The sequence below is a fragment of the Macaca mulatta genome, chromosome 7 (genome assembly GCF_049350105.2).
Source record: "Macaca mulatta isolate MMU2019108-1 chromosome 7, T2T-MMU8v2.0, whole genome shotgun sequence".
Taxonomy (NCBI): Eukaryota; Metazoa; Chordata; class Mammalia; order Primates; family Cercopithecidae; genus Macaca; species Macaca mulatta.
The window spans coordinates 2039905-2060281 of record NC_133412.1 but is presented as its reverse complement, the minus strand read 5'-3'; the positions used below and the strand labels follow the sequence as shown (position 1 = coordinate 2060281).

At 37.8% G+C, this 20377-nt stretch overlaps 1 protein-coding gene across 25 annotated transcripts in view; it reads right to left on the bottom strand.

The window, feature by feature from the left end:
• OCA2 (OCA2 melanosomal transmembrane protein) overlaps nt 1–20377 on the bottom strand; it is a 425743-nt gene that overhangs the window by 235715 nt on the left and 169651 nt on the right. For 20 of the 25 annotated variants that reach the window (XM_077938927.1, XM_077938923.1, XM_077938934.1 and 17 more), the window contains one exon: nt 13782–13909. The exons of 4 other annotated variants lie outside the window; for them this stretch is intronic. In XM_077938927.1, the coding sequence (XP_077795053.1) occupies nt 13782–13909 (128 nt within the window). Of the gene's footprint in view, nt 1–4526; nt 4684–13781; nt 13910–20377 lie in introns of those variants that run through there. One more of the 25 variants, XM_077938944.1, reaches the window with a different exon arrangement.

Sequence of the window (20377 nt, the reverse complement as noted above, 5' to 3'; positions counted from 1 at the left end):
TAATATATAATATTGTCATAAAGAAGAAAAATTGATTCTACTCAGGAGTTAAAAGGAAGAGATTGTCATTTTGGATGACAAACAAAATCCAACAGTATGCTTTTGTTTGTTTGTTTAGAGATGGGGTCTTACTACGTTGACCAAGCTGGTCTCAAACTCCTGACCTCAAGCGATCCTCCCATGTCAGCCTCCCGAGTGCTGGGATTACAGTGTGAGCCACTGCACCCACCCCCATATGCTATTTTTAAGACACACCTAAAATACAAAAACACAGACAATTTGTAAGTAAAAGATTGGGAACAGAGATGCTATGCATATATTAATGATGGAATTGATACGTAGCTCTAGATTAACATCAGTAAAAATACAATTTAACAGATTAAAAGCATTATTACAGATTTTTTAAAAGGTAACTTATCCAGTGATAAAATTTCCAATTCTCAGAAAAATAGAACAATTCTGCATTTGTACATAACTAATAACCTTTCTTCAAAATATATCAAACAAAAATTGACTGAATTAATAAATTCTGCATCACAGTGAAAAAAATGTTAACCATCATTCTCAAATTATTATGATCCAAAAATGTCTTGCTTGGTCTCATTCATGATAAACTATTTCTCCATGTGTTTTGCAATTTTAGATTGTGAGCTCATCTATGTTGGTTCTGTCTATAGGAATACTGAATAGAGATTTCCCTTATGCTGCTAAATCCTTGTTATAAGAAGAGACTGCTACAACCTGAAAGAAAGTGGGGCCAACACTGCCATGAAAAATACTGTATTTAATGTGCCCATCAGGTCAGATGAAGACATTTTCTAAAGATGAGCTGGTACCATTCTATGAGATGGCCCCATAGAATGAATTAGAGAAGAGTCCCTCCTCTTCTGATACCAAACCTAGCAGAGACACAACACCAAAAAAAAAAAAAGAAGAAGAAGAAGAAAATTTCAGGCCAATATCCCTGATGAACATAGATGTAAAAAATCTTCAATAAAATACTAGCAAACTGAATCCAGTAGCTCATCAAAAAGCTAATCCACTATGATTAGGCTCTATCTCTTAGATATCTCTTAGATGCAAGTTTGGTGCAACATATGTAAATCAATAAATGTGATTCACCACACAAACAGAATTAAAAACAAAACCCACATGATCATCACCATAGACGCAGAAAAAGCTTTTGATAAAATTCAACATCCCTACCTAGGCATCAAAGGAGTATACCTTAAAATAATAAGAGCTATCTATGACAAACCCACAGCCAACTTCATACTGAATGGGCAAAAGTTGGAACCATTCCCTTTGAGAACTGGAACAAGATAAGGATGCCCTTTCTCACCACACCTATTCAACACAGTACTGGAAGTCCTAGCCAGAGCAATCAGGCAAGAGTAAGAAATAAAAGACATCCAAATAGGAAGACAGGAAGTCATACTATCTTTTCACAGACAATATGGTTTTATACCTAGAAAACCCCATAGTCTCGGCCCAAAAGCTACTTTAGTTGATAAATAACTCCAGCAAAATTTCAGGATACAAAATCAATGGCTGAAAATCAGTAGCAATTTTAAACACCAAAAACATTCAAGCTGAGAGACAAATCAAGAATGCAATCCCATTTACAACAGCTCTACAAAAAAATACAATGCCTAGAAAGATAGCTAACCAGGGAGGCGAAAGAGCTGTACAACAAGAATTACAAACCACTGCTGAAAGAAATCACTGATGACACAAACAAATGGAAAAACCTCCCATGCTCATGGATAAGAAGAATCAATATTGTTAAAATGGCCATACGCCCAAAGCAATCTATAGATTCAATGCTATTCATATCATACTACCAATGATATTCTTCACAGAATTAGAAAAAAAAACTGTTGCAAAATATATATGGAACCAAAAAAAGAGCCCAAATAGCCTAGGAAGTTTAAAGCAAAAAGAACAAAACTGGAGGCATCACATCACCCAAGCTTCAAACTATACTACATGACTACAATTAACCAAAACAGCATGGTAGTGGTACAAAAACAGACACATGGACCAACGGAACAGAATAGAGGACCCAGAAATAAAGCCACACACCCACAACTATCAGATCTTTGACAAAAAAATCCACAAAAACAAACAATGGAGAGAGGACTCCCCATTCAATAAATGGTGTTGAGATAACTGGCTAGCCATATGCAGAAGATTGAAACCAGACCCCTTCCTTTCATTACATACAAAAATCAACTCAAGATGGATTAAAGATTTTAATTTAAAACCTAAAACTATAAAAACCCTAGAAGAAAACCTAGGAAGTACCATTTTGGACACAGACCCTGGCAAAGATTTCACGACAAAGACCCCAAAAGCAATTACAACAAAAACAAAAGTTGACAAATGGGGCCTCATTAAACTAAGGAGCTTCTGCATAACAAAAGAAACTGTCACCTCAGTGAACAGACAACCAATGGAATGGGAGAAAATGTTTGCAAAGTATGTATCTGACAAAGGTCTAATATTCAGCATCTATAAGAGACTTAAACAAATTTACATGCAAAAAACAAACAGCCCTATTAAAGTATGGGCAAAAGACATGAATAGACATTTCTCAAAAGAAGACATACACGTGGCCAACAAGCATATGAACAAATGCTCACCATGGCTAATTATGTTGCAAATCAAAACCAAAATGAGACACCACCTCATGCCAGTCAGAATGGTTATTATTAAAAAGTGAAAACATAATAGATGTTGGTGAGGTTGCAGAGAAAAGAGAACATTTAGACACTGCTGATTAGAGTATAAGTCAGTTCAGCCAATGTGGAAAGCAGTTTGGAGATCCTCAAAGAATACCATTCAACCCACCAATCTCATTACTGTATATGTACCCAAAGGAATATAAATCATTCTATCACAAAGACAAGTGCATGCATATGTTCATCGCAGCACTATTCACAATAGCAAAAACACGGAACCAACCTAAATGCCCATCAACAGTGGACTGAATAAAGAAAATGTGATATATATCACGGAATACTATGCAGCCATAAAAAAGAATGAAATCATGTCCTTTGCAGCAACACGGATGCAGCTGGAAACCACTGTCCTTAGCAAACTAACACAGGAACAGAAAACCAAATACTGCATGTTTTCATTATAAGTAGGAGCTAAACATTGAGTACACATTGAGTACACATGGACACAAAGAAGGGAACCATAGACACTGGAGTTTACTTGAGGGTGGAAGGTGGGAAGAGGGTAAAGATCAAAAAACTACATATCAGGTCCTATGCTTATTACCTGAGTGATGAAATAATCTGTAAGCCAAGCCCCCATGACGTGCAGTTTACCCATGTAACAAAGATGCACATGTACCCTCGAACCCAAAATGCAAATTGGAAAGAAAAAAAGACATTTCCTGCCTAACAGTTTCATTCTAAATTTTCTTCTTCTAAGGGTAAACATTTTTATATTGATGTTATGTACTCCCTATGTCCAAGAATCATCTAGACATTTTTAAACATGAATTTAAAGGCCACTTAACATTTCAAATCCCTATAAGACAAAAGGACAAGTCAAATAACATTCCTTAACAGAGGTTATTTATTAACTAACTTTGAAGCCCTTCTAAATCTATGGAAACATGTTCCATTATCCAAATTTAGAAATACTCAAAATTGATCTTGAATTTCAGGAGACAAGGTGTCTACAGTTTTCATTGTACCAACTACTCTATGGTTTGACCAAATTTTCTAGAAGACAATCTGACCTCAGTAACAACAGTCAGTGCAAAATAGATTAATAGACCCAAACGTCTCCAACTGTTTTCCAAAAAAGAGAACACACCTGACCTACTGTATGTGCTTCAGAGTGGGGCCTGTTTCAGAGCCACTGCAACATGACAGAAGAAGGATTCGACCCAAAATTTATGCTGGAGAACTCGGGTCCAAAAATGGCAGGAAAAGGGCCAGGAAGCCCTCAAAATCTGGAAGAGGTCTTAGGTAGGTTTTAGATAGCAGATGTAAAACAAGAGATGAAAGCCCAGGACGTGAAGATGAAGGCAGGCCACTCTGTAGGGAATGGCTGCTTGGGGTCGGGGGGCTGGGTGTGTGAGATCTGCGGGGCCCCAGTAGCTTGCCTACGACCTCTGTATACAAACCTTACTCCCTTCTGGGCTAACAGTGAATAGTTTGAACAAGAAAAGGTTGAATTAAGCTTTTGAATCAAATTATTACTAAAAAAATTAATAATAATAGGCTACAGCATTTTTTGAACGCCAACTAGGAACTCTACATGGAGCTCAGTACTTCAATATGATCTTGGTTCTCACAAGCAGCATGATTAATATTAATAGACTATTCTAAAGATAAGAAAATTGAGGCTCAGAGGTATTGAGTAATTTGTCTAAAAGTTTAGAACAGGAAGTGGCAAAGCTGAGCTCTGAACATGGATCCATCTGATGTGAAAGCCTGTGCTCATAAACATTATGGGAACTACAACCTGTTGGCCTGAGTTGGAAGAGTCCTTCCTGGACTGGTGCACAGATCTCCTCTGAGCACGCCCACTGCAGTGTTCTCACGGTCCTGTGGTATTCATGGCACATGAGAAAGCTTCCAACTTATCCATCTCCCCATTAGGCCAGAGGCTGGATCCACATGCAGTGAGGTCTGGTCAAGCTTGATGATGATGGTCAGACTGCTCATAGAGAGGAGAAGCAAGGTGAGGACCTGTTACATACGGATGAGTGGGAGCAAAATGAACAGGAACATCTGAGGATAAAGTAACAGAGTTGAAAGCATCCAGGTCTTAAAACAGCTCATAATAGGGCGTTTCCCACTTCAAAAAGGACGGTCAGAGTATCTTGCCCAGTTGATTGTCCCTTTTAGGTCAAAAAGTCTAACGCTTTTCAGAAGGAGTGTTAGGCTGCCCCTCGGGGAAGTCTGGGGAAGGCAAGCATCTGAACTGGCTTCCTTAAGGTTACACCACATGAAGATTCCACTGTTCCTCAACTCCCCACAGTTTAGACTACTCAAGTTGGAGAATCATTGAACATCTTCGAAAACCACAATTCATACAATGTTATAGGACAAGCAAAGTTAATGCAATAATAGTAAGCTCAGCTCCCTCTTGATTTTTTTTTTTTTTTAGACAGAGTCTCACTCTGTCACCTAGGCTGGAGTGCAGTGGCACGATCTCGACTCGCTGAAACCTCCACCTCCCGGGTTCAAGCGATTCTCCTGCCTCAGCCTCCCGAGTAGCTGGGATTACAGGTGTGAGCCACCACGCCTGGCTAATTTTTATATTTTTAGTAGAGACAGGGTTTCACCATATTGGCCAGGCTGGTCTCTAACTCCTGGCCTCATGATCCACCTGCCTCAGCCTCCCAAAGTGCTGGGATTACAGGTGTGAGCCACCGTGCCCAGCCCCTCTTGATTTTCAAGAAGATATAAGTAACTACGACAGATTAACATATTCTGCTGAGGACCCAAATAAAAACATGGAGGTTGGAAACTGAGGCAAGAATGCATCCCATAGTTGTAGTCAGAAATCTTTCCTGTTGGCTTCTGTACAAAAATTGCCTCTTTCAATTAATGCCCACAACAATATTTGTTTCGGAATTTTCTTTAATTGTTAGAAAGCAGCAACTTTGTTGGGTTGGTTTTGTTAACATTAGTTTCAGTCACAAATGAAAATTCTTTGTTTTGTTCTCATTGAAAACATATTATATCCCATAGTTTCCAGAACTTTTTTTAAATCAACAGGAAGAAATTTTACAAAATTGTATTCTGACTTACCAATATGAATAAAACCAATGCTACATGTACCTGCACTATTGGATACAGGCCCTAAAGGAAGCAGCTGGATAAATTGTCCCCGTTAGTGCTCACATGCTGAAACTGCCTGATACTTATCAATAGGATACTGCAGTATAACAATGAATAGAAGGAGAAGTGAGACAAAATAGCCTTTCCCAGTGTCAAGGTAACTGAATCAATATGCTCAGTTTGGTTCCCCTAATTGCCTAGGTTGGTATGGAGAAAAGAAAAAAATATTAGGAGGCAATTAGGGAGAGTGAAATAAACTATGAAGAAGATATACAGAAAAAAAAATTAAGGAAATCAAACATGATGTATAAATAAAATAGCCAAGAAGATAAACATCATCTAGTTCTCCTCAAAGAATCATGATTACTCTCATACCCACAATTACATGAGGAGGTGCTAGGTATTGGGTAGTAAAGACACACAAGAATAGTCCCAATTGATTCCATAAGCTTCTGGAATATATGCTGAGGACTTCAGCAACTTGGGAGTGCTCTAGGTGGTGCACGTATCATCTGGCCACACTCCTTCATATTTCCCAAAGGAAATCCCAAAGGATTGGAAGATTTATGTCCACATAAAAAGTTGCACATAGATGTTCATAGCAGCTTTATTTAAAATTGCCAAAACTTGGAAGCAACCAATATGTCCTTAAATCATGCTGGGTGAATAAATAAAGTGTGGTACATCCAGATAATGGAATGTTATTCAGAGCTAAAAAGAAATGAGCTGTGAAGCCATGAAAAGACAAGAAGGAAAGTTAAATGCATATTACTCTAAATGAAAGAGGCCAATGTGAAAAGACCACATACTGTACTATTCCAACTATAAGACATTCTGGAAAATTCAAAACTATGGAGACAGGAAGAAGAACAATGATTTCCAGGGGCTGGGGGAGAAGAAGGGATGAACAAATGGAGCATAGAGGAATTTTAGGGCAGAAGAACTACTCTGTACAATACCACAATGATGGATACACGTCATTACACCTTTGTCCAAACCCGCAGGATGTATGACACCAAGAACCAAGAATGAGCACTAATATAAACTATGGACTCTGGATGACTATAATGCATCAATTTAGATTCATAAATCGTAACAACTGTACCACTGTGAGGGAGGAAGTTAATAATGGGGGAAGCTATGCATGTGTAGGGGTTGGAGTATATGGCAAACCTCTTTACCTTCCTCTCAATTTTGCTGTGAACCTAAAACTATTCTTAAAAACTTAGGACTTAAATAGAGCAATCAGCTGGGAATTAATGAAGCCTGAAGGTTGTATGTGATATCAGCAAAGACAGATGCCTTAACAGAGAGACCAGGGAAAGAGACAGTTAAAGGAAAAAAAAAAAAATAGAAAAATGTCAGATATAAATACTACCTTCTTAGTATTTACATAAACTGTAAATGGAATAAACATACCAATTAAAGGGCAGATATGGGCTAAGTGGATTTTTTAAATGTGAGTCAACTGTATGCTATCTACAAGAGCTTACTGCTGTCACATTAGATTGAAAGACCCAGATAGATTGAAAGAAAAAAGATGGACGAAGACCACACAAACGGTAACAACAACAACAAAAGAGCTGGAGTAACTATGCTAACATCAGACAAAATTAACCTTAAGACAAAAGTTGTTTTTAGGGTCAAAGAAGGACATTTTATAATTATTTCATATAAATGAAATCAATAACAAATTCAGGGAGATAAATCAGCATCTATAGTTGCTAAAATACATTATCTAAACTTTCTAATTTTTTTACAAAAATTACGAGATATGCAAAAAATAAAGGAAAGTGTGACCCCTGCTCTGGGGTAAAAACTGCCAATTGTCACTATCTGTGAGGGAAGCCTGGATGCTGAAGTTAGGGAAGACTTCAGAGCAGAATTTTAAATATGTTCAGAGAATTAAAGAATCATGCTTTTAAAAATGAAAAATGATGACAATGATGCATTAAGTAGAGAATATCATAGGAGATAAAAATTATTTTTAAGACAACAGAATGGAAATTCTGGAATTGAATAATACAAGTGAAATGAAAAATTTATTAGAGGGACTCAATAGAATATGTGAGATGACATAAAAATTACACATCAAAAATTAAAATAGATCAACAGAAATTATTCAATCTGAAGAACATAGAAGAAAAAAGAAAGAAGAAAAATGAATAAAGTATCAAAACCTATGGGACACAATCAAGCAAACCAACATGTCTGTAATAGGAATCCCAGAAAAGAAAGATAGTAATATTTTTTTTAAAAAAGAGAGAATAATGTATGTGAAAAATAGTAACCAAAAACTATCCAAATACCCAAAATTAATTTCAAAATTAATCTAAAGATCTTAAAAGCTAAAAATTTCAAAAAACACATAAATAGGATAAACACAAAAAGATCCACACCTAGATGCATCATAGTCACACTACTGAAAGACAAAGTAAAGCCTCAAAAGCAGCAACAGAAGAATGACTCAATGTGCACAAGAGGAAAGCAATGATTAACAGCTAATTTCTCATAAGAAGCAATGGAGACCCAAAGTCAGAATGACAGATTTGGACTGGTGAAAGAAAAAAAAAAAAAACTATCAAGTATTCTTATATAAGTGAAAAAAAAACTATACTTTAAAAAGACAAAATAAATGCATTCACGGCCGGGCACGGTGGCTCAAGCCTGTAATCCCAGCACTTTGGGAGGCCGAGACAGGTGGATCACGAGGTCAGGAGATCGAGACCATCCTGGCGAACACGGTGAAACCCCGTCTCTACTAAAAAATACAAAAACCTAGCCGGGCGAGATGGCAGGCGCCTGTAATCCCAGTTACTTGGGAGGCTGAGGCAGGAGAATGGCGTAAACCCGGGAGGCGGAGCTTGCAGTGAGCTGAGATCTGGCCACTGCACTCCAGCCCGGGAGACAGAGCGAGACGCCGTCTCAAAAATAAATAAATAAATAAATAAATAAATAAATGCATTCACATATAAACAAAGAGAGAATTTGTTTCCAACAGATTTGCTTTACAAGATATACTAAAGGAAATTCTTCAGGCTGACATCGTGTGGCAATTTAAATCCATACAAAGAAGTAAAGAATTGTAGGAAAGATACATACAAACACACACACACACACACACACACACACACACACACACACCCTGACCCTCAAACAATGTGGGTTTTAGGGGCACCAGCCCCCTACAAAGTTGAAAATCTGTGTATAGATTTTGACTCCCCCAAATCTTAACTACTAATAGCCTACTATTGACTGGGAGTCTTGCCAATAACATAAACAGTCAATTAACACAGATTTCATTTTCTTTTGTTTTGTTTTGAGACACAGTCTTGCTCTGTCATCCAGGCTGGTGTGCAGTGGCACAATCACAACTCGCAGCAGTCTCAACCTCCCAGGTTCAAGTGCTCCTCCCACACCAGCCTCCCGTGTAGCTGGGACTACAGGCCTGCACCACTGTGCCAGCTAATTTTTTAATATTTTTATAGAGACAAAATCTCATTGTGTTACCCAGGCTGGTCCCAAACTCCTGGAACACGTATTTTCTGTTATACATCTTACACACTGTATTCTTACAATAAAGTAAGCTACAGAAAAGAAAATGTTATTAAGACAATCATAAGAAAGAAAAAACAGGCCGGGCGCGGTGGCTCAAGCCTGTAATCCCAGCACTTTGGGAGGCCGAGACGGGCGGATCACGATGTCAGGAGTTCGAGACCATCCTGGCTAACATGGTGAAACCCCGTCTCTACTAAAAAAAATACAAAAAACTAGCCAGGCAAGGTGGTGGGCGCCTGTAGTCCCGGCTACTCGGGAGGCTGAGGCAGGAGAATGGCGTAAAAACCCGGGAGGCGGAGCTTGCAGTGAGCTGAGATCCGGCCACTGCACTCCACCCTGGGCGACATAGCGAGACTCCGTCTCAAAAAAAAAAAAAAAAAAAAAAAAAAAAGAAAGAAAAAATACATTTACAGTACTGTATTTATCGATACCATAAGTTTACATCATCTGTTTACAAGGTGAATCATCTGTCAGAAATAGTAGGCAAGTGCAGCTGCAGACCACAATCTATGGGACATATCAAGCAATCCAACTTTCTCCTGTAATGTTACGACTTTTCTCTGCTTCTCCAGCATCACTAGTGGCACTTGCTATGGGTCCCACGTGTCATTCAAGGTTTACAGCATTGCAGTAAACACAAGAAACACATGGGAATTGAGAGACCAGGTTTTACTGCAATGGGCAATTTACTGAAGGGATGAACCACAAAGGAGGAGATGATCAGCATCACGTGGCATCTTAAGTAGATCCTCACTCACTGCAAGAGCAACAGGAGGTGGCTGTGAAATTATTTCAGTAGCACAGTATGTACCACAGTTAACTTTACACAGTTATGATTGAATGCTGCATCTTTACATGTGCTTATATTTCCCTTGGCTGCGAATGGTACCATGTACTATCTGTGTTTGTGTAAGCTTTGATCAATTTCGCTGTTGTATAATAGATTTGTGTATATTTTATAGGAGTAAATAAGATAGACTAGTATCTACAAAAATTTTATGCATTCATGACTTGCCTTTTGTGGTTTTTTGTTTGGTGTGTGTGTGTGTGTGTGTGTGTGTTTCTGTGTCTCTCCCATGTGCTTATTTTGACCCCTGGCCACTCACAACCCACCATCATTTTTTTTTAAATAACTGGTTCAAAGGACAACTTTTTTTAACTTCTAAGTTCAGGGGTACATGTGCAGGTTTGTTATGTAGGTAGACTCATGTCACAGGAGTTTGTTGTACAGATTATTTTGTCACCCAGGTATTGCACCCATTACTTATTTTTCCTGAACCTCTCCCTCCTCCCATCTTTCATCCTCCAGTAGGCCCCAGTGTCTGTTGTTCCCCTCTTTCGGTCCGTGTGTTCTCATCATTCAGCTCCCACTTATAAGTGAAAACATGTGGTATTTGGTTTTCTGTTCCTGTGTTAGTTTGCTAAAGATAATGGCCTCTGGCTCCACCCATGTTTCCGCAAAAGATATTATCTCATTCTTTTAACGGCTGCAGAGTGTTCCATGGTGCATATGTACCACTTTTCTTTATCCAGTCTACCACTTATGGACATTTAGATCGATTCCATGTCTTCACTATTGTGAATAATGCTGCAATTAACACACATGTGCATATGTCTTTACAGCACAAGAATTTATATTCCTTTTGGTATATACCCAGTAATAGAATTTCCTGAGTCAAATGGCAATTCAGTTTTTAGCTCTTTAAGGAATCACCACACTGCTTTCCACAACGGTTGAACTAATTTACACTCCCACCAGCAGTGTATAAGTGATCCCTTTTCTCTGCAACTTCATTAGCATGGGTTATTTGTTGAGTCTTTAATAATAGCTATATGACTGGTGTGAGACAGTATAGCATTGTAGTTGTGATTCACATTTCTCTAATGGTTGGTGATACTGAGCTTTTATCATATGCTGATTGGCTGCATGTATGTCTTCTTTTGAAAGTGTCTGTTCATGTCCTTTGCTCACTTTTTAATGCAGCTGTTGGTTTTTTTTTTTCTTGTAAATTTGCGTAAGTTCCTTATAGACACTGGTTCCTATTAGACCTTTGTCAGAGATGCAGAGTTTGCAAAAATTTTTTCCCATTCTGTACGTTGTCTGTTTACTCTGTTGATAGCTCCTTTTGCTGTGCAGAAGCTCTTTAGTTTAATAGATCCCATTTGTCAATTTTTGCTTTTGTTGCAATTGCTTTTGGCACCTTCGTCATGAAATCTTTGCCCGTGCCTATGTACAGAATGGTACTGCCTAGATTGTCTTCCAGGGTTTTATAGTTTGGGGTTTAGGTTTAAGTCTTTAATCCATCTGGAGTTGATTTTTGTATATGGTGTAAGGAAGGGATCTGATTTCAGTCTTCTGCATGTGGGTAGCCAGTTCTCCCAGCACCATTTATTGAGCAGAGAGTGCCTTCCCCACTGCTTGTTTTGGTCAGCTTCGTCAAAGATCAGATGGTCACAGGTGTACGGCCTTATTTCTGGGCTTTCTGTTCTGTTTCATTGGTCTATGTGACATACCTAACTTTGAATTAATTTTTTTCAATATTTCTAAGCTATGCAGTTCATCTGTGAGTTTTTTCAAATTGTCACATATCTCCAAAAAAATTTCCCATTTATTGAAAAAGATCTCCATATAAGTGGACCCAATGCAATTCAAATCCACGTTGTTCAAGAGTCAACTGTATGTCTTTTTTATCATTTCCCTTTTTTCTCTTTAACATAAAATACATTGCATAAAATAATTGAAATGATAAAACAATTTTATACGTTAGGCATATGAAGTAGAAGTATAACATATGTGACCATCAAAGCACAAACAAGGGAGGACGAATGGAGCTATACTGGAACACAATGTCTGTATTTTCCACGAAATAAGTTAGTATTAATCCAGTACAGATCGTATTAAACTAAGATGTACAGTTTAACCCTTGGAGCAATCAATAATAAAATAACTCAAAAACACAGTTTTAAAAAAAGAAACAAAGAATTAAAATGTATACAAGAAAATATAATTTAACACAGTAAGAAAGCCGTAAAAGATAAAGAGAGGAAAAAAGATACGAGATATAGTGAAAATAGCAAAGTAGCAGACACAAAGCCAAGCATATGAAAAACTGTATTAAATGTGAGTGGACTGAACATTTCAGTTAAAATGTAGAAATTGTCAGGCTAGATTTTATCATTTTTAAAATGATAACTCATGCAAACAGTAAATAAAAGTGGGCCAAAGTGGCTATACCAGTATCAGGCAAATAGACCCTAAGACAAAAATATTACCAGAGAAAAAGAGACATTTAGTAATGATAAAGTTCTATTCATTTGGATGATGTAATAATTATAAAAGTATATACACTTAACAACCAATCCTCAAGATACATGAAGCAAAAGCTGACACACTTGAAAGGAAAAATATCCAATCCAACAAAATCGTTGAAGACTGCAATACCCTTTTCTCAATCACTGAAAGAAGAGTTTCACAGAATATCAGAGGTAATGTGCAAGAGAAAAACAGAACTGTTAACAAGCAGGACAAATCTGACACTCATAGAATGCTCCACATAACAGCAGCAGAATACACATCACAAGTAGAATATTCTCCAAGACAGATCAAATGCTAGACCGTAAAACAAGTCTTAAAAAAATTAAAAGGACTGCAATTGTGCAACATATGTCCTGTGACCACAACTGAATTAAATAAGTCAAAAACATAAAGAGACACGGGCAATCCACCAATATTTGGAACCTTCAAAACATACTTTGAAATAACCCATAAGTCAAAAAAAGAAATTATATGGAAAATTAGAAAATATTTCTAGCTTAATGAAAATGAAAGCACATTACATGTTAAACTGAAGAAATGCAGAGAAGTGGTGCTGGGGGAACAGTTTGAAGAGTACTATCTTTCCGTGTTAGTAAATCTTTCTGTTTGAGGAGGACACGAGTTTGTAAATGAAGTCTCAAGATTTAAAAGTATTTTGAGTAATTTTGTAACAACAATTGTAACGGAAACCATACATATTACTGATGTAGTCTTTTCCGTGATAACAGAAATGTACTTAAATATTACACAAAATGAAACAGATCCAGGTCACACTACCTCGTAAACTTGCTGTTATAAGTAATTTAGCTCCAGACTCAACTTACAGCAAATTATATTTTATAGAAAATGAAATTAGAATGAGTTTACAAATCACAAACATAATTCATGAAAAAAAAATAAGCAGTGCTATCAGAAATCTCTTAGTGGCTAAAGTAAAGCTGGTTAACTTAAAATAGTCCAATTACAACCTCCACTGTTTTCCACTTAGAGAATATGAGGAAAGATTTATAGATGTAGCCTTTCTTCATTCACCAAACAAAATATGAAATACGAAATCAGTAAAATGCCATATGGCGAAAGTTCTAAAATCTTACCTCCATCAGAACAAAGAGCGCCGCAAAGAACAGAAGCGTTGCCCATTCCACTCTGTGTAGAATTATCTCAAAATCATGAATATCAGCTAAAATTAGCAACCAGATGGCACCCAGAATAGCAATCCATCCTGCAAATAAGTAAATAGACATGGAGATAGAGTTCCACTGTTAACATACCACTTCTTTTTTTTATCTTCTGGTTGCCTTTTTCTTTATCAAGAATAATTGTCACACTACAAACTGCATATATTTAAAATGCATATAATTTCTATTGGGATATATGTATACTCATGAAACCAACACTGTAATCAAGATAATGAACATGGCCGTTGACCCTAGGAGTTTATTCATGCCTATGCTCTTGTACCTCCCTCTAGCTCCTCTTGTCAACCCCCACACTCCCAGTGAGCCTTCTTCTCTTTTCTTTCACTATAGATTGGTTTACATTTTCTATAAATGCAGGTTTTCTGTAAATTACACCATTGTTTTTTGTTGTTGTTTTGGGGGTTTTCTTGAGACACATAGTTTTGCTCTGTCGCCCAGGTTGGGCTGCAGTTCGACTCACTGCAACCTCCACCTCCCGGGCCCAAGCTGGGGAGCCTCAGCCTCCCAAGTAGCTGGGACTACAGGTGCATGCCATCACACCAGTTAATTTTTTGCATTTTTAGTGGAGACAAGGTTTCGCTATGTTGGCCAGGCTGGTATCAAACTCCTGGCCTCAAGTGATCCGCCTACCTCCACCTCCCAAAGTGCTTGGATTACAGGCACACGCCACCACGCCCAGCCAGTTGTATTTTTTTGTCTGACTATTTCTCAATAGACAGATCATCCAGACAAAAACAATCAATATTCAGCATAATCATGTTAAGATCCTTTACTGTTGGCCAGGCGCGGTGGCTCATGCCTGTAATCCCATCATTTTGGCAGGCCCAAGTGGGCAGATCACCTGAGATTGGGAGTTTGAGACCATCCTGACCAACATGGAGAAACCCTGTCTCTACTAAAAACACAAAATTAGCCAGATGTGGTGGCCCATGCCTGTAATCCCAGTTGCTTAGGAGGCTGAGGCAGGAGAATCGCTTGAACATGGGAGGCGGAGGTTGCAGTGAGCTGAGATCGCGCCATTGCTCTCCAGCCTGGGCAATAAGAGTAAAACTCCGTCTCAAAAAAAAAAAGATCCTTCACTGTTGGTGTGTGAGTCAGTAGTTCATCCTTTTTTAATGTGCAGTAGTATGCTAGTGTGTGGATATATTACCATGTGCATACCATTCACCTATTGATGGACACATGGATTGTTTCCAGTGTCGGCTACTTCAAATAAACATGCTGTGAACATTCATATACAAGTCTTTGTATGTACATATGCTTTCAGTTCCCTTGGCTAATACCTAAGGGATGAGATGGTTGGATATATGATAGGTTAATACTATGCAATGTTATATGAAACATTTATGCTTCAGGAAACTGCAAAACTATTTTCCAAAATAATTTCATCATTTTACAATCCCACCAGCAGTGTATGAGAATTCCAGTTCTTACATCTTCACCAAAACTTGATCAGCCTTTCTGATTTTAGACATTATAATGGATGTGTAGTGGGATCTTACTGTGGTTTCCAGTTGCATTTCTCTCACGATTAATGACATTGAGCATCCTTTTATTTTTATTCTTATTTTTAATTTTTTGAGATGGAATCTCACTCTGTGGCCCAGGCTGGAGCACAGTGCTGCAATCTCGGCTCACTGCAACCTCCGTCTACCAGGTTCAAGCAATGCTCCTGCCTCGGCCTCTCAAGTAGCTGGGATTACAAGTGTGCACCACCCTGCCCAGCTAATTTTTGTATTTTCAGTAGAGATGGGGTTTTACCATGTTGGCCACGCTGGTCATGAACTCCTGCCCTCGAGTGATCCACCCACCTTGGCCTCCCAAAGTACTGGAATTATAGGCATAAGCTACCATGCCTAGCTGACATTCAGCATCTTTTACTTATTTGCCATCCATATATCTTCTTTCATAAAGTTTTTGTTTAAATGCTCTGGTTATTTTTTTCCTTACTGCTTAGAGCAAATGAAACCCAACATAAGTAGAAGAAAAGAAATAATAAAGACTGGAGCAGAAATCAATGAAATAGAAAATGGAAAAAAAATGTTAGAGAAAAGCAAAGATACCAAAACCTGGTTCTTTCAAAAGCTCAGTAAGATCAGTCAACATTTAGCCTATCTGAATAGAACAAGTGAGAAAACAAAATTGCCAATATCAAGAATAAGATCGGTGGCATGACTATAGATTCTATAGATATAAAAATGTGGACTTGTTTTCAATAGCTGCCATAACAAATGATCATAAACATAGTGGCTTGACATTCCCTTTGAAAACTGGCACAAGACAGGGATGCCCTCTCTCACTACTCCTTTTCAACTAGTGTTGGAAGTTCTGGGCAGGGCAATCATGCAGGAGAAAGAAATAAAGGGTATTCAATTAGGAAAAGAGGAAGTCAAATTGTCCCTGTTTGCAGATGACATGACTGTATACTTAGAAAACCCCATCGTCTCGGCCCAAAATCTCCTTAAGCTGATAAGGAACTTCCTCAAAGTCTCAGGATACAAAATCAATGTGCAAAAATCACAAGCATTCTTATACACCAATAACAGACGAACAGAGAGCCAAATCACGAGTGAACTCCCATTCACAATTGCTTCAAAGAAAATAAAATACCTAGGAATCCAACTTACAAGGGATGTGAAGGACGTCTTCAAGGAGAATTACAAACCACTGCTCAACGAAATAAAAGAGGACACAAACAAATGGAAGAACATTCTATGCTCATGGATAGGAAGAATCAATATCATGAAAATGGCCATACTGCCCAAGGTAATTTATAGATTCAATGCCATCCCCATCAAGCTACCAATGACTTTCTTCACAGAATTGGAAAAAACTACTTTAAAGTTTATATGGAACCAAAAAAGAACCTGCATTGTCAAGACAATCCTAAGCCAAAAGAACAAAGCTGAAGGCATCACGTTACCTGATTCAAACTATACCACAAGGCTACAGTAACCAAAACAGCATGGTACTGGTACCAAAACAGAGATATAGACCAATGGAACAGAACAGAGCCCTCAGAAATAATACCACACATCTACAGCCATCTGATCTTTGACAAACCTGACTTTGACGAATTGGGGAAAGGATTCCCTATTTAATAAATGGTGCTGAGAAAACCGGCTAGCCATATGTAGAAAGTTGAAACTGGATCCCTTCCTTATACCTTTTACAAAAATTAATTCAAGATGGATTAAAGACTTAAATGCCAGACCTAAAACTATAAAAACTCTAGAAGAAAACCTCGGCAATACCATTCAGGACACAGGCATGAGCAAGGACTTCATGTGTAAAACACCAAAAGCAACGGCAACAAAAGCCAAAATTGACAAATGGGATCTAATTAAACTAAAGAGCTTCTGCACAGCAAAAGAAACTCTCATCAGAGTGAACAGGCAACCTACAGAATGGGAGAAAATTTTTGCAATCTACCCATCTGACAAATGGCTAATATCCAGAATCTCCAAAGAACTTAAACAAATTTACAAGAAAAAAATCAAACAACCCCATCAAAAAGTGGTCAAAGGATATGAACAGACATTGCTCAAAAGAAGACACTTATGCAGCCAACAGACACATGAAAAAACGCTCATCATCACTGGTCATCAGAGAAATGCAAATCCAAACCACAATGAGATACCATTTCACACCAGTTAGAGTGGCGATCATTAAAAAGTCAGGAAACAACAGATGCTGGAGAGGATGTGGAGAAATAAGAATGCTTTTACAATGTTGGTGGGAGTGTAAATTAGTTCAACCGTTGTGAAAGACAGTGTGGCGACTCCTCAAGGATCTAGAACTAGAAATACCATTTGACCCAGCCATCCCATTACTGGGTATATACCCAAAGGATTATAAACCATGCTTCTATAAAGACACATGCACACGTATGTTTATTACAGCACTGTTCACAATAGCAAAGACGTGGAACCAACCCAAATGTCCATCAATGATAGACTGGATTCTGGATTAAGAAAATGTGGCACATATACACCATGGAATACTACGCAGCCATAAAAATGGATGAGTTCATGTCCTTTGCAGGGACATGGATGAAGCTGGAAACCATCATTCTGAGCAAACTATCGCCAAGAACAGAAAACCAAACACCGCATGTTCTCACTCACAGGTGGGAACTGAACAATAAGAACACTTGGACACAGGGTGGGGAACACCACACACCCGGGGTGGGGGAGAGGGGAGGGATAGCATTAGGAGATATAACTAATGTAAATGACAAGTTAATGGGTGCAGCACACCAACATGACACATGTATACATACGTAACAAACCTGCACATTGTGCACATGTACCCTAGAACTTAAAGTATAATAAAAAATAAAAAATAAATAGACATAGTGGCTTGAAACAACACATATTTATTATATCATGGTTTTTATAGGTCAGAGGATGCTGGTTTACAGCCGAATGTCTGCTTAGAGTCTCATGAAGTCACTGCCACAGTGTTGGCAGGGCTGCGTTCCTGTCTGGAGGCTCTGAGGATGTGTTTCTCTGCTCATTCAGGTGTTGACATAATCCAGTTCCCTGCAGCTGTAAAACTAACGCCCCTGTTTCCTTCCTGGCTGTCACCCAAAAGCTGTGCTGAGCTTCCAGAGGCACCCACATTCCCAGCCTCATGCCTCCATTCCTCCATCTTCAAAGCCAGCAAAGTCCCTCTCACACTTCAAATCTCCCCTGCCTCTTCGCCTATCACAGTTCTCTAACTGGCTCTTCTGTCTTCCACTTTATTTTTAAGGGCCCTTGTGATTACATTGGATCTCCCTGGATAATCCAGAAAAATCTCCCTTTATGAAGGTTTATAATCTAAATCCACCTGCAAAGTTCCTTGGCTATGTAATATAACATATATGGCCATTAACATCAGGAACTAGAGGGTGGACTCCTTTGAGGCAAAGAGGTATGTAGGAATTAATTTGGGAAAAATTAACATTTTAACAATATAGGAGCTTCTGATCTATAAACACAGTATATAGCTCCAATTATTTATGTGTTCTTTCATTTTTCCTAAGAATGTTTTGTATAAATCCCAGCACTCCTTTGTGTAGAAATTAACAAACTGATTCTAAAAATCACATAAGGATGCAAAGGACTAGAATAACCAATACAACTTGTGTAAAAGAAGAACAAAGTTTGAGAATATACATTATCACACTTCAAGATTTATTACACAGCAACAGCAATAAAAACAGTGTGATATTGCATCAAAATAAATTGATCAATGGAAAATCCAAAAATATACCCATATATTTATGGTGAATTGATTTTTTTGCAAAGATTCAATGGTGGTTTAATACAGAAGGAGAAGTCTTTTCCACATACGGTGCTGGAACAGTTGGATATTCACATGCAAAAGAACTTTTACTTTGATCTGTTCACTAATCATACACAAAATTTAATACAAACGGATTATAGGCCTAAATGTAAAACATAACTATAAAACTTCTGGAAGAAAATACAAGAAGAAATCTCTGACCCTGAGTTGAAGTTTTTCTTAGATATAACACTAAAAACATAATATATGAAAAGAAAAAAATCATATTAATTGGACTTTATCAAAATTATGAATTCCTGTTTTTCAAAGGGTGCTGTCAAGTAAAAGTAGAGAAAAGCCACAAACTGGGAGAAAATATTTCCAAATCATCTATCTGATAAAAGACTAATATCTAGAATATATATATATTTTTTAATTCTCAAAATTCAGCAAGTAAACAACCCAATTAAAATGGGAAATATTTTAAACGGACACTTCAACAAAGAAGATATAACACTGGCAAATGAGTACATGAAAAGATGGTCAAATACCACTAGCCATTAGGGAAACGTGGAGTAAAACCACAATGACATTTCACCATCTACCTTCGAATGTGTAAAATCGAAAACACTGACTAAAGTGAATGTTGACAAGGAGATGAAGGAACAGGAACTTTCAAGCACTGCTGCTGGGAAAATTGTTTAACCATTCCGGAAAACAGCGTGGCAGTTTTTAAAAACGTGATCCACACACCCACCAATATGAACCCACCGTTCCACTTTGAAGTATTTACCCGAGAGAAATTAAAGCATAAGGTAACACAAAGAATTGAACACAATGTTTACTGTAGTCTTAGTCTCGATGGTCAAAAACTGGAAACAATTCAAATATCCATCAACAGGTGAATATATGTCCAAAAAAATGGTGTCATATTCAAACCATGGAATACTACTCAGTAATAACAGGAATGAATTATTGATGTATGCTACCACATGGATGAATCTCATAATAATTATGCTGAATGAAAGAAGCCAGAACAAATATATACATCATTTTTAATATAAAGTTCTAGAAAATGTAAATAGCAGAGTTTGACAAGCTATAGTCCATGGGTCAAATCTGACCCCCTGCTTGTTTCTATAAATATAATTTTATTGAAACACATCCACAGCCATCCATTTACATACTTTCTATGACTGCTTTACCACAACCCAGTCATT